This window comes from Penaeus vannamei, chromosome 27 (assembly GCF_042767895.1).
Source record: "Penaeus vannamei isolate JL-2024 chromosome 27, ASM4276789v1, whole genome shotgun sequence".
Classification (NCBI taxonomy): domain Eukaryota; kingdom Metazoa; phylum Arthropoda; class Malacostraca; order Decapoda; family Penaeidae; genus Penaeus; species Penaeus vannamei.
In genome coordinates, this window is record NC_091575.1 from 30,221,428 (window position 1) to 30,236,427 (window position 15,000).

Genomic DNA, 15,000 nt, shown 5'->3' on the forward strand with positions numbered 1-15,000 from the left:
ACCACATTTCTCACGCCTTCGCCTCAGCTTCGACCCAAGACAGACAGACCATACAACAAACGCCCACAGGTACAGTTAATATTGTCTCTAATATACCCGACGCCCACCGCCCAGACTCAGCCCCGGTTCCCTGCTTACCTCTGGGCGCCCAAACTCCCGTCTGTTTACACTGAGGTGCCAGTGTCTCGGGCTTGGTGTGTCTAGACGGGCTGTGCTTAATATGATGTTGTTATAACTGTGATTAAAATCCACGGTGGTGATAAGGTTATTTTTTAAGTTTGTGATAGGATTGTAATTGTATTTAAATATTGTGATAGTGTTATGACTACTATGTGTGTGTGTGTGTGTGTGTGTGTGTGTGTGTGTGCGTATTCATTTATATACAAGTATATATATCCTTCTATTACCCGGTTTCATTCTATAAAATTCATATCAAAAAGGAGGGAAAGATGAAAAAACTATGACCCTGTCTCATCTCATAAAATTTTTACACATAAGAAAACAAAATAGAAAAAAAAAGAAAAAAAAGCCACATAAAACCAGCAAATCCTCTTACAAATCCCACTGATCCCACACCGATCAACCCACAGCATCCTTCTCCCTCCCCGACAGAACTCGTGGGCGTGTCTCACAGCTAACGAGACCCTTCGCCTCCGCCAGCAACTCCTGCAGGATCTGGAGACGTCCTTCAACGCCCCCTTGCCCTCGAGGATCCGCTACCGCCTCAAGAAGAAGCCGTCGATCTACACCTCCAAGTAGGACTCGGAAGGACTCGAGAATGAAGTGCCATTGGCCTTGTTTACACTCGGTGACGGAGGGAGAGGAAGGGAGGGGTGGGGGTGGGGAGTGGGAGGGAGGGAGGGGTGAGGGGGGGTAGGAGGGAAATGTGGGGGGAGATGGGAGGAGGGAAGGGTGACGGAGGGACAGGGGATGGGGGAAGAGATGAATGGGAGAGAGGGATGACGGGACGGGGGAGGGCGGGAGAGGGAAAGGGGAGGGGAAGAGGGATAGATGTAGGGACGGAAAGGGAGAACTCTTGTAAATTGTTAGAATAAGATAGCTTTTGGGTTAATCAATAAATGATGAGAAAGTAAAGTGGTGATAAGACAGACAATTACCATTTGAATTAACATACACATACACATAGATGGATAGATAGACAAATAGGGAAATGTGTATAGCTAGCAGTATAGTTAATATAAATAAGTACCTGTCACTCTTTTATTCAAGTTCAAAGCTAGTTTTATTGTTGAGGTACACATTGTAAAACTAGGATTGGACTCTTGAATAAACGAATAATAGGTAATACAGGTATGGGAAGCCGACTTCTTGACGTAAGGTTACTCGAGACTGTTGTTCAAATACTTTTGATTTTTTTTGAATTTACCAGTATGATTTTGATCTCTTTCCACTACATATATATATAGGATGTCATCTGTGGTACATCACAAAGGATCGACCAGATATATAACGATGATTTTTTTTTTCTCAGGAAGCCCAATATTCGCTACGACATCGGGATCCCCGACATCTACGAGACGGAGGTCGTGGTGACGCCCAAGCACCCTCAGGAGCTGCACGACATCCAGCCCACGGTCGGCTACCCGAAGGAGGACTACCGCGTCGCCGCCGACAGGAAGTACCAGCGGTTCGTCCCGACCCCCGGCCAGCCCCAGTACCTGCCCCTGGAGGCCCTGGTGACGCCCGCGTTCGGCGAGGAGGCGGCGGGCGGCCCCGGAACCGCCAAGCCCTACATCCCGCTCAACAGGGACAAGGCGGCCGAGGAGTCTCCCAACCTGGTGTTCCGGCCTCCTCGCCGCCCGCCCGGCCACCACCGCCGCCGCACCAACGGGCTGGTCTCGCGGCCGCCCCCCGGACGCCCGCACTTCTTCACGCCCGCGCCGGAGAGGGTCAGCATCCAGGCGCACCTCCAGTACCGCCGCCCGGTCTCCTTCAAGTACCGACGGACGGACGCGGAGGCGAAGCTAACGACGGAGGCGACGCCCTCCACGCGCGCCTACACCACGGTGCCCTACCCCACCAAGGCCGCCTCGCCGCACCCGGCGCAGGCGTCCCCAACACCGGCACACCATGCAGAGGCGGCGACGGAGGGCTACGCGAAGCCCTCTCAGACCTACCTTCCACCAGACAAGGAGTACATCCCGCCACAGGCTCCTGCCAAGACCGCAGGGGCGGGAACCCATTCTGAGCCCTCCCAGCACTATCTCCCCCCGAACAAGGAATACGTCGCTCCTGAGGCTCCCTTGACGACGCCCGCGTACAAGGCCCCAAAGGCCCCCCACACAGACCCTCCCTCGGCTTACATTGCGCCCGAGAAGGACTACAAGCCCCCACACGCTGCAACGCCTCAAACTGGGTATAAAACGCCAGCTGTTACTTATACTGACCCTCCTAAGCAGTATGTCCCCCCCAGCACCAAGTACGAAGCTCCTCATGCTGCTACGCCAGCCCCTGGCATCTCGCAGACTTACCTTCCCCCAAACAAGGAGTACGTGCCTCCAGAAAAACCTGCTGAGAAATACGAAGCCCCTTCGCAGAAGTACGAACCACCCACCAACGAATACATTCCCCCAAAAGCTGCCTCTCCTCCTGCCAAGACGTACGAAGCGCCTCCAAGAAAGTACATCCCTCCAAGTAACGAATATTTGCCTCCATCCGCCAACCACAAGCTCCCTGAACAGACGTATGCAGAACCTCCAAGAAAATACCTTCCGCCAAACAAGGAATTTGCTGCCCCCCCTCGCAGAAGGCTTCGGCCGGGTGCAAGGCCCAAGGTCCCCGGAAAACCCGTAGCGAAGCCACCCAGAAAGTACCTTCCTCCAGACAAGGAATTCAGTGTGCCCGGAAGGAGAGTTCCTGGCGAGGGGCAGGTACCAGGTCGAAGACGCCGTCCTGGAGGTCCTGGCAAGAGGAGAAGGAAGCACCCCAAGAGACCCACTTTGCCTAGCAGGACGTACTTACCGCCCAATATTGAATTCCAGGATGGAGGCTCATCTGCACCTGGTTATGGGACAACACCTGCCCCGCGCACTTACCTTCCTCCCAATAAGGAATATAACACACCGCCTCCAAGGACCTATGAGCCTCCCACCAATGAATATCTGCCTCCACCCAAAGATGATACGAAAGCCCCACAAATGACGACCATGGCTTCGGTCACTTACGCAACCCCCTCCAGGACATACCTACCACCCCAGCGAGACTATCAAACCCCACCAGCGAGGTATGAAACACCAAGCCAGACTTACGTTCCACCCACCAATGAATACATACCGCCCAAAGTAGCAGCGATACCAAGCCAGACTTATGGACCACCCGTTAATGAATACATACCGCCCAAAGCAGCAGCGATACCAAGCCAGACTTATGGACCACCCGTTAATGAATATATACCACCCAAAGTAACCGCAGTGCCCAGCCAGACTTATGGTCCACCTATTAATGAGTACATACCGCCTAAGGTAGCAGCAACACCTGCACCAGCATACGTCCCACCTCTTCCACCCCCGGAGACTACCTACGCTCCGCCCCAGGTGTCTTATGCCCCTCCCCAGCTGAGTTACGTACAGCCATCGCGCAAGTACGAACTGCCTGTCAACGAGTACATTATAACGCCTCCGAAGCCCGAACCACATGACACGCCCCTTCCCTCTTGGCTCGTAAGCCTGCAGCAGACCAAAGGCCCTCAAGAAGCCCAGCCTTTCAAAATCCGCAAGACCAACCCAACGCCTCCTCCAGGGTACGACCCCAATACGTCCACAAAGGCAAGTTACGCGAAGACAACGTCCGCTCCTTCCTACGCCTATTCCCCGCCTGAACCTCAGTACACACCTCCCAAACCTGAATACCAAGCCCCTCCTGAACGACCCCATGCTGTTACCCCTGGCTACTCTTTGCCATTGAGGACCTACCAGCCTCCAGATAAAGAGTATTTACCTCCTAAAGATTACATTCCTCCTGCAGCTCCTCAGGAGGCCTACGTTCCTCCTAAAGCTCCTGTTACGGAATCCTATGTTCCCCCTAAAGCCCCAGAACAGGCCTACGTTCCTCCCAAAGTTTCACCAGACGTCTATGTGCCGCCTAAGGCCCCTGCAGCAGCTGACGTCTCGAAACCCAAATCTTCTTACATACCGCCTCCTCCACCTCCCCTGCATATTCCAATCGACCCCACCTACCTGCCTCCTCCGAAGCAACCACCTGTCACCTACGTACCACCTCAGCATGATTATGTTCCTCCTAAGGCACCCACTCACCCGCCTCCTCCCTCAGCAGATCTGCACCTAAGCGCTCCACACTCTTCGCATTACACGACCCCAAAACCCACATACCCAGCTGTCGTATCAGCATACGTTCCCCCAGCAAATCCCAAACCAGAATACATTCCTCCAGCACAGCCCACCACGGCGTACGTTCCCCCAGCTAAACCCTCTCAAGCTTACGTTCCCCCAGCACCCCCTAAACCAGCCTACGTTCCTCCCGCTAAGCCTGAAGAAGCTTACGTCCCTCCTGCTAAACCCACTCAGGCTTACGTTCCTCCTGTGACCGCAAAGCCACATGTCGCTACGACCTACAGCCCTCCCAAGCCAGCCTACGTTCCCCCAACCACACCCAAGCCCGAGTACGTCCCTCCAGCCAAACCCACACAGACCTACGTCCCTCCGGCTTCACCCAAGCCCGCCGTGCACGTGACCACTTACAAACCCTCCTACGACCCGAAGATCAAGAAACTCCAGGATTTCAGTCACCCGGGAGTCTCTCTGGCCCCACGACCCTCCTTAGCCCCACGACCTTCCGTGCGTCCCAACTACACCACGACCTACTCGCCCCCTGTGTACACCCCCTCGACCTTCGGACCTGGCTACAACGACCTCCCAGCCAGCGTCAAGCCCCCCCCTATCCCGACGGCCATCGCCCCTCCTCCCCACGCACCCCTTCGACCCTACCATCCCCGTCCTTCCTACTACGACGACTATGACTACTACGACTACGACGACTACTACGACTACGATTACTACTACTACGGCGACGACTATTACTACGACGACTACGACTACGACTACTACTACGACGACTATGACTATGGCCCGCCGCAGAGTCTTAGACGACCTGTCCCTCACCACCTCATTCCCCAGTCGGACTACTTCGACATCCTGGAGAACGAAATACAAGACTTCGGTTACATTGCTGGCATTCCTGGTAAGAGGACCTGGACGAGGCTTTCTGTGCTGGGATTAAAAAAAGGTTTCATTTCTTCTAAGCTGAAAAAAGAATATATTCTTTCTTTTTGATGATGATAATCTACTCTTTCTGTTTTGATTATGATATACTTTCTTTTTACTGATGATGAGAATATACTTTCTATTGATTATAGAAATATACTTTCTTTCTGTCTACTAATTATGGAGATATACTTTCTTTTTACTGATTATAAGAATATACTTTCTTTCTTTCTGTTGATTACAGAAATATACCCTTTCTTTTTATTGATTATGAAAATACACTTTCTTCTTACTAATTACAAGAATATTCTCTTTTTGTCATTATAAAAGTATACTCTCATTATACGACAAAGAAATTAAAATTTAGTAAATATAAAAATGATGATAAAAATAAACAAATTACGTATGTAGATATTTAAGATGGGGAGATATTACTCAGAATCTTTATTAAGGGATTTAAAAGGCATAGTTGATCGTAATTCGATTAAGAGAGTTGTTTTAGGGAACAAATTATATAGATACGTAGAAAAATTATCAATTTGTTTAGTCACATATTTGACCGTGTATCATAAGGAAATAGAGTTAAAGATATATTTTAAAGATTTATTTAAGGGCGATAAGGAAATAACCGTATAAGGATTTTTTCTTTTTTTAAGGAGAAGGCATTTGACCGTAAATGTCAAAGAATTAAATTTGTTTTGAGAACGTTATTTAGTTATTTAAAGATAAAATAGTACATGAAACTATGCTAAGGGATTAATACTAGTCATTATATTAATGTATTCTTAGGGTAATATACTTCACCGGAAATCATATTGAGGTAAAATATAAGATAAAATGCCATAGAATTTCTAGAAACTTCATCAAATTTTTGCTTAAAAAAATGAATAAAAACACAAATTACATCGAAATTTAATCATTTCTAAAATACAAAATTTTCTGGATGATTAAGGTTTTTTTTAATAATTAGATAAGATGGTTGTTTTAGAGAACAATATATAGATATAAACAGAGAAAACTATTTTTTCTCTATATATATACATATTAAATCAAGACTGAATATTTTCTTAAGATGACACGATTCTTTCTCCTCTGAAGGTCGGGCCGGCCGTGACTACCCCATCCTGAGTTATATTCCGTTGACCTCGTTTGGCTGTGACCTCGTGGCTGACTACCCGGGTTACTATGCTGATATGGAAGCAGGGTGCCAGGTGAGATTATTATTATTTATTATTCTTTTTTTTTTTTTTTGGGGGGGAAGGCTTTTTTTTTGCTTTCTTTTGATTTTATTATAGATTATTCTAGATTTTTTTCAGTTCTGTTCGTCTTTCTGTTGTTTTTCTTTTCCTTTCTTCTCTATTTTGCTTCTCCTTTATTCCTCGTTGTTTTATCTATTCTGACACATCTTATGCCGCAGGTGTTCCACATCTGCCACCGCAACGGCCGCCAGGACTCGTTCCTCTGTCCCAACGGCACGGTGTTCAACCAGAAGTACTTCGTGTGCGACTGGTGGTACAACTTCGCCTGCGAGGACGCGCCCTTCTTCTACCCCGTGAACGCTGCCATCGGCCACCCGGGCGTCCCTCTGCACAAGGACGTCCTGGAGGCTGACATCAGGGCGTCCCGGTACGTTAGCGACCCTCATCACGGTTACGCCACGCCCGCCCCTGTACGTCAGCCTTCTGCTGCGCTGCACCATCCTTCCGTCCCCGCTCATCATGTCACTCCCACTCCTCATGTCAGTCAGCTGCAGAACTCGCACGGGCCGCCCCATCACGTGACCTCCGCGTCTATAGGGTAGATCAAGCATTAGGCTGGAAGGAGAAAAAAAGAGAAATGTTCATATTTTTCTCTTCTTTCTTTCCTGGTCATGTTTTTTATTGTTTCGTGTCTGATCAGAAGCGGTGTGAAAATGGGTCGAAGGAAGTGAAGTGATGGAGTGAAGTTGGTGAGTAGAGGGTCTTTCTTCCCGTCTTTGTGTGCAAGATGAATCAGGACCGAGATTTCGTATTCTTTTTCGGTTTATTTATAGATAACAGTTACAGCTATATCCCACTCGGTTACTTATACAGTTACATTACATTACATTTATTCCACGGAAGATAGTAACGATAATAAGGGGAAAAAAACACGAGTGGTGTCTGTTGCTGTGACCTTCCGTTAGTTATTAACTCACAGGCAGTTGATCTAAGCTTATGCCATGGCTTCTCATTATAAACAAACCCATATTGTTTGTCACTATATCATCCAACACTGCTAAGGAAGGCAGGTATGTACTCTGACGAAGAGGATTTCATCACAAGCTATGGAAGGGATAATACCATACTCCTTTCATAAAAAAGAAAAGAAAAGAAATTGGACACTGTAACATGGGTGTCCATTTTCCACAATTTCGAAGCTATACTCCGTCCAGTCTCAGAAATAGAGAAACTAGCAACTCACCTGGACGTTGGCGTTCTCCGATTCGATGTCTTGTTTAAGAAAAAGAAAAAAAATCGAAATGGTGTTGCAGGCAGCGCATTTCTGTAAAAAAAATGTATATAAATAATAAAAAAGCAAACAAACACATGAACAAAAAACTCAAATAAGTATTAAGTGCCAGCGGACTAGAATGAAGTAGACACTTAGCGAATCGGAGTGTTCCAGAGACCGTGATGAGTTGCCAGTTATTCTAATTTTCTAAACCTGGGCGCATTGTAGTTCAGGACACAACCTGCCATCCTTAGTGGCAATCTAGTCCCTGTTTTGTTTGTGTATATACGTATCGTTGTTTCAAGTTACTTAGCTTAGAATATTTTGGATATTTGTTCTTTATAATGATGGCTCTATACTAAATAGGTATATAAATGTATGGTGTATTTTTTTTACATTTCTAGTTTCTTTAGTTTTTGTTTTTACATTATTTGGTCATTTGATTGCAGTTGTTTTGTATTTGTAGTTTTTTTTTTCTATATAGCATATTTTTGTATTGTTTATCCAGTTATTTTTTCTGCAATTTTGACTTATGGAGCAGAAATCAATTATTAAAGAAATATTAAATTTGTGTTGTTCTATGCTTACTGATGATAAAATTGGTGCCTTACTAATTTATGTGTTAAGATGTTACTGTATTTGTATTTTCTAGAATATTACAAAAATGGCAATACTGATGTTGCATCTACTACGCAATTTCACATTCATTCCGCAACCTCAATTTTCTAAAAGAGAGACGACTTTGAAATGTGGAAAGTCACTGGAGTTCTTTGTATGAGAGAGAAGGAGTGCCAGTGAGGAGGTGCCATCGAACTGCCACATCATCTGAAGCCATTATTGTGCCAGCGAATTTCTTTGCCACGACATTTTGTTCAAGGACTGTTTGTGATGCTTTTGTTATATGAATAAAGAGTCTAAAATAAACGGCCGTTTTGTATTTGTTTTCCTTTGTCTCTCTCTCTCTTTTTTTTTTACCTTGTCTATCTTTTGTTATATTTGTTATAACGAGTCTAAAATAAACGGATGTGTTATATTATATTAAAATAGAAGGTTGTGTTATATATTCTTTTCCTTGTCTCTTTATTGTTATGATTATCATTTATTCATTTTTGGACGGGGTTGTACTATGAGTTGAATTAATTGAGAATTATTGATTTTTTTTTAGCTTTGATTCAGTGATTCAGTAATTGTTTCATACGCGGGTTTAGTCTTTTCTTTAATGTAATGTTCCTCCTGTAAATGGTAATGATGAGAGTAATAGCAGTGGTAATGGTAAAAAGTTGTAATAATGATGATGTTCACGATAGTAACAATAGTTATGGTAATAATAATGATGATGGTAAAGATAGTAATGATAATAACAAAAGAAAATAAATAGTATTCAATATCTTAACACACGTAAGATTATAGGACAAGTCCAGGTGTATGGATCCAAATTAAGAATATTAGATTACATGAAAGATAAATCAATAACACAGATTTCTCTCATGGAAAGCAAAATAGGAACAGAAAGTGAAAAATAAGTAAACAGAGCAGAGATTTTTATTTTTCCTTTGGCAAACGAATTCCTCAAAGTGATCATCTCAGAGCGTGATCCTTTAAGCCTGCAACCCAATCAGGTTCCAATCCCATGTGAAGGACCGGATTAGGGAGTTAAGGGAATCCTTGTTCTCGGTATCCTGTGGAGGCGCCGTTAGAATAAATGTTTCAGTACTCGTGATGTTCTGTAAATACTCGATATTGTCAAGCGTGAAGTGTAATTTTAAATCGTTGAAGATCTTGGTGCTATATGTCTTACTGATTTATTATTATTATTATTACCATTATTATTATTATTATTATTATTATTATTATTATTATTATTATTATTATTATTATTATTATTATTATTTATCAATGTTCCTTAAGTTTGATATATCTTCACCTTAAGTCGTAATAAGGTATTATTAAAGTGAACTACCAAGAGAATACAGAGAGTTACGACAAATGTTTACGTTTTGAAAGGTTCATCTATCGAAAGATGTACAGACCAGAAACAATCAAATTTATTTTTTTCTCTTTCCAACTATAAATGATTAAACAAACTGAATTTGGTATTATAATTTAATTTTTACGAATCTTGTAATACCCCCTGTTTAATGCATTGGCGAATAGTGTTTTTTTCTCAATGTGCCTTTCCCTTCTCAAGAATTCCATAGCTATTGGTAAAGAAATTCATTGTTCTAGGTCAGTTCGCAACCTTTTTTCAGGGTGACCCAAGGCAACATGACCACGACCCCAGTCTGCATATATTATATTTTTATATTATGTTATCATATTCATTATCTGATATACGTATAGCTAATTCAATTAACAAAAATCCACTATTACGATTATATTTTTTTAGTTCAAGTTTCATCAGAATTCAATGGAATTCTTTTCCGACCATTTTAAATTACTGTGTATTAATCAAGAAAAATTTAGCCATTAGTTCTCAAAATGTGATACGTATATGCTGAAAACATCTGAAAATTGAGAAATGACCACGTTTGATGTTTTGAGGGCTTCATGACCCCAGGAAAACACACACACACACACACACACACACACACACACACACACACACACACACACACACACACACACACACACACACACACACACACACACACACACACACACACACACACACATATTAGGTTCGCGACCACAGGTTTGGGAAAAACTCTCCTAGGCAGATTAGGATTATAAGGGACCTTGCTATTCCTGTTCGAGTATAGTATTGCATAGTCTAGTCCCGTGCCTGGAAGTTCCTCCATTGGGGCTATCCAGTTATTTAATGCAATGAATGGTGGAAAAAATATATGATAATGATATTGATAATGATAAAATATAATGATAATGATAATAAAAATGATATAGATATGGATGTGGATATTGGTATGGATGGTGATGATGATTATGATGATGTTGTTGATGATGATGATGATGATGATGATGATGATGATGATAATGATGGTGATGATATTGAAATTGATGATGATAATGATAAAGATTACAATTCCCAAAAAGTGGTGAGTGGTTATAAAATTCTCAGCAGTAATCCCATTTATACTTCCTTTAAACTGAGTCTCTTTTTAATGTCCAAGTGTGTTGTTGGACATGGTTTCTCCTCTCTTAATGTTATACGAATGAAAGACAAAGAAGACTAATAATGATAATGAATGATGATGATAATGGCAATGATAATGATGATGATAATGATGGTAATAAGAGTGATACTGATGCTAATGATAAAATGAAGAAGTAAAGGGAAAAGGAGAGAAAATGTGAATACCAGTTTACACATCTCTCTCTCTCTACCCACGGATGGCTACCATACTTGGCCTTAAATTCTCTATCTTAAATTGTGAAGCCATTATATATTTTTAATTATTTATATAACTGTTGAATTCCTCACCAGTGAGTACTCCTTTATCACCCCCCCCCTCTCTGAATTTTTTTATCTGAATACCTATATCCTTTTGGAATCGTTTGGTAAGGCACAATGTCTAACACCTTATACTGCTATTTGTAGGCTTTGGAATAGATTGCTATCAGAGGTTCAACTTTTCCAACTTTTGTTAAGCTTAAAAGATCAGCTTAATGTACATGTGTCTCTTAGGTAAATAGCTGAGTTTCTATTCTTTCATTCTTTCTTAGCTGTATCTTGACCTCCACTGATACCTTTGGTGGTATATATATTTTTTTTCAGTGTAGCTCTTTATATAGCTTATGATTATAATAATAATCTGATGTAAACTTGAAATAGCACACCTATTGGGTGAAATTGTAAAAAAAGGTTTCTGGATCGGTTATGCCTTCAATGCTCTATATTAAATTATCTGAATCTTCTTTGGCCAAGATCTTCAGCTTGGTTATGGTAACCAAACATAAGGGTATCTTATGTATGAAGATGATGACGATGATGGTGATAATGGTGATGATGATTGATGATGACAATGATGATGGTGATGATGATGATGGCAACAATGATGATGACAGTAATAATGATAATAATAATAATAATAATAGTAGTGACATAATACAAATTATTAAAATACTTGTAATAACAGTTCTCTGCATCTCCTCTAACCAATAGAAAAGGTATTAAAATGAAAAGACGCAAATGTGTAAAAAAAAATTTATTTACAAGTCATTCACAGATACATATACTGCGTTCAGTGGAACTGCTATAGGTATGAATATATATTCATTCTGATAAATGAGGCACACATCTTATAAGTGAGTGTCCATGAGAACAGCGTAACTCAGTGATTTTTATTTCAAGTTACATAGAATATAGAAAAAATCACACAATATGAGAATCTAAACTTATCCAAACAGAATGCAAATCCAGACTGCCTTTTGGGTTATAAAGAAGAGTAATATTTACCTCTATTTAAACCAAAAATAAATAACATACTGATAACCAGTGAAGGTGTTGAAAAAAAAAAAAAACTGTGCTATATTCTTTTTCACCTAAAAGTGCTTCCTTGATTTAATTTGGTATTACCATTTTTTTTTTATAATAAAGGAGAATTGTATACTCATATAACTGTTAATTAATGTACCATGAACCATCCAGAAGCCAAAAATGCCATGCAGAAAAGTGATTCATTTTTTTTGTATAGCTCGTGTTTACTTTTTTAAACAAGGAATTTGCAGAGTATAAAAACTTTAGTTCTCATCATCATCATGACCAGCAGAGAATACTTATTAATATATATATATATATATATATATATATATATATATATATATATATATATATATATATATATATATATATATATATATATATATATATATATACATACATATATATATATATATATATATATATATACATACATATATATATATATATATATATATATATATATATATATATATATATACATATACATATACATATACATATACATACATATACGTACATATACCTACATACATACATACATACATACATACATACATACCTACATACATACATATACATACATACATATACATACATACATACATACATATACATACATACATATACATACATACATATACATACATACACATATACATGCATATATATATATATATATATATATATATATATATAGAGAGAGAGAGAGAGAGAGAGAGAGAGAGAGAGAGAGAGAGAGAGAGAGAGACACACACACACACACACACACACACACACACACACACACACACACACACACACACACACACACACACACACACACACACACACACACACACACATATATATATATATATACACATGTGTGTGTATGTGTCTATATATATATATATATATATATATATATATATATATATATATATATATATTTATTTATTTATATATATATATATACGTATACATATATCTATATTTATGTATATACATATACACACATACATATACATGCACATGCATATGCAAACAGACTGACCCCCCCCCCCTCATACACAATTATACACATATACACAGACATAAATATACAGTTTATGTCCATATTCATATACAGTACATATACATATTCATATAGATATATATGTATATGTATATTTATATGTGTGTGTGTGTGTGTGTGTGTGTGTGTGTGTGTGTGTGTGTGTGTGTGTGTGTGTGTGTGTGTGTGTGTGTGTGTGTGTGTGTGTGTGTGTGTGTGTGTGTGTGAATATACATATTCAAGTCCTTTAAAATAACATTTTATTCTTTGATTTGTAATATGACAAATTTATTCTCTTAGACTGTAAAATTCTAATACAAATTTCAAGTACAGCATATAACAAAAATTATGTTCGAATTCATAGGAACAATCTTTCTTTATCTCCCTTTTCAAAAACGTTACTCAACGAATTATGTGTAAGAGGCAAACAATTTGATAAATACCATGTATAACATACCAGGAACTTCCATGCATATCAGATCATCCACAGATGAAATACCGATAACAAATACCTTTTGGAAACAAATAAAAACAACAAGCACTCCTTTCTTATTTAGTATAAAAAAGAGAAAAAGAAAAAACTGAAAGAAAAAAAAAAAAAATCAAAATTAAAACCAATTTCATTCTGGAATGGACGTGTATGTTGTTTAAAGCATATACACACATGCAGACAAACAAAACCTTAAATGCTATAAGACTCAAAATATCTCTCGTGTAAATTAACTTTGACATTTGTTAATGGGGTAGTTATTAACTACACCATTTATCATAATCTGATTTTATTTTAATATCCCTTGTTAATATAATGCACATAATTTCAGATATTCTTGATCTGAAAATAAAACTTTTAAGCAATAAATATTCACAGCAATATTCATATCATTTAATTTTTCTTTGTTTTTTGGCCGCAATCGTCCAATACCAATAGCAAATCATACAAAAAAAATACTATAAAAATAAAAAGCCTTACATATAGCTATTCATAAACACGAATAGTATAAATGCCAAACTGCCAACATAAACGGTTGCAAACGAAAAAAAGCCAATACATGTCATGACAGAATTAAATAATAATGATGACGAATCATACAAACATTATCATCACCTTCTTAAGAAGATAGAGAGACAGAAAATAATAATTTCATCTTTCATAAAATGTAAACTGAAGATATAACATTACTTTTTTATGCAATGCTTTTCATTTTATACATCAACATTTGAAATTAACGAAAATAATATAGATAATATTATATAGCACTATATTAGCACTATTGGATTCATTTAACATATAACTGTGAGAATATTTTGATTATCACATTTCTTTTTTTTTAGAAATTAAATTTGATACTACTTAAAAAGTACAAATCTCCATTAGATGAATATACATAGACATAGTATAATGATTGCTATTTCACAGTTACTTTTTTTTTCTTTTTAGTAAATGAAGATTACATAATATCTAAAAGCTCTCCAGAAAAAGTGTCTGGTGTCGGGTGTTAGGTTATAAAATTACAGGAAAATGTGTCGCTATCATATTATTTTTTTTTCACATTATGTATGTAAAGTATCTAAAACTCTAAAGCTACGATGCCTGTATCTGTCAGCATAGTTAATGATATGCCAAGTAAGCTTGCTGAAGTAAAATATATACCTCTGTGGTCCTAGCAGGTGTGTGAGTTATAATTAAGGAGAAAAACCTATCCTGACGCCCTACCAATCTCTTTTCCAAAAAAAGGAAATGGAAAAAAGTCACTTTGATATAAGTAGAAAAAAAAGGAATTGGAAAAAAGTCAATGTGATATAAGTAAATAAAT

The 15,000-nt window shown here is 39.4% G+C and overlaps 2 protein-coding genes across 2 annotated transcripts in view; one reads left to right on the plus strand and one right to left on the minus strand.

Annotated features, from left to right (window-relative positions):
• The window catches only part of LOC113806099 (proline-rich protein 36), a 14,174-nt gene extending 5,538 nt beyond the window's left edge, over window positions 1-8,636 (plus strand). Inside the window, exons 4-7 of the mRNA XM_070141167.1 lie at window positions 613-755; window positions 1,493-5,217; window positions 6,339-6,451; window positions 6,658-8,636. Coding sequence (XP_069997268.1) covers window positions 613-755; window positions 1,493-5,217; window positions 6,339-6,451; window positions 6,658-7,041 — 4,365 coding nt within the window. The 3' untranslated portion in view covers window positions 7,042-8,636. The remainder of the gene's footprint in view (window positions 1-612; window positions 756-1,492; window positions 5,218-6,338; window positions 6,452-6,657) is intronic.
• Window positions 8,637-13,429: 4,793 nt separating this feature from the next.
• LOC113806100 (uncharacterized) overlaps window positions 13,430-15,000 on the minus strand; it is a gene marked incomplete in the record, with an annotated part of 269,699 nt that continues 268,128 nt past the window's right edge. Inside the window, 1 exon segment of the mRNA XM_070141168.1 lies at window positions 13,430-15,000. This exon segment is cut by the window's right edge and continues 343 nt beyond it.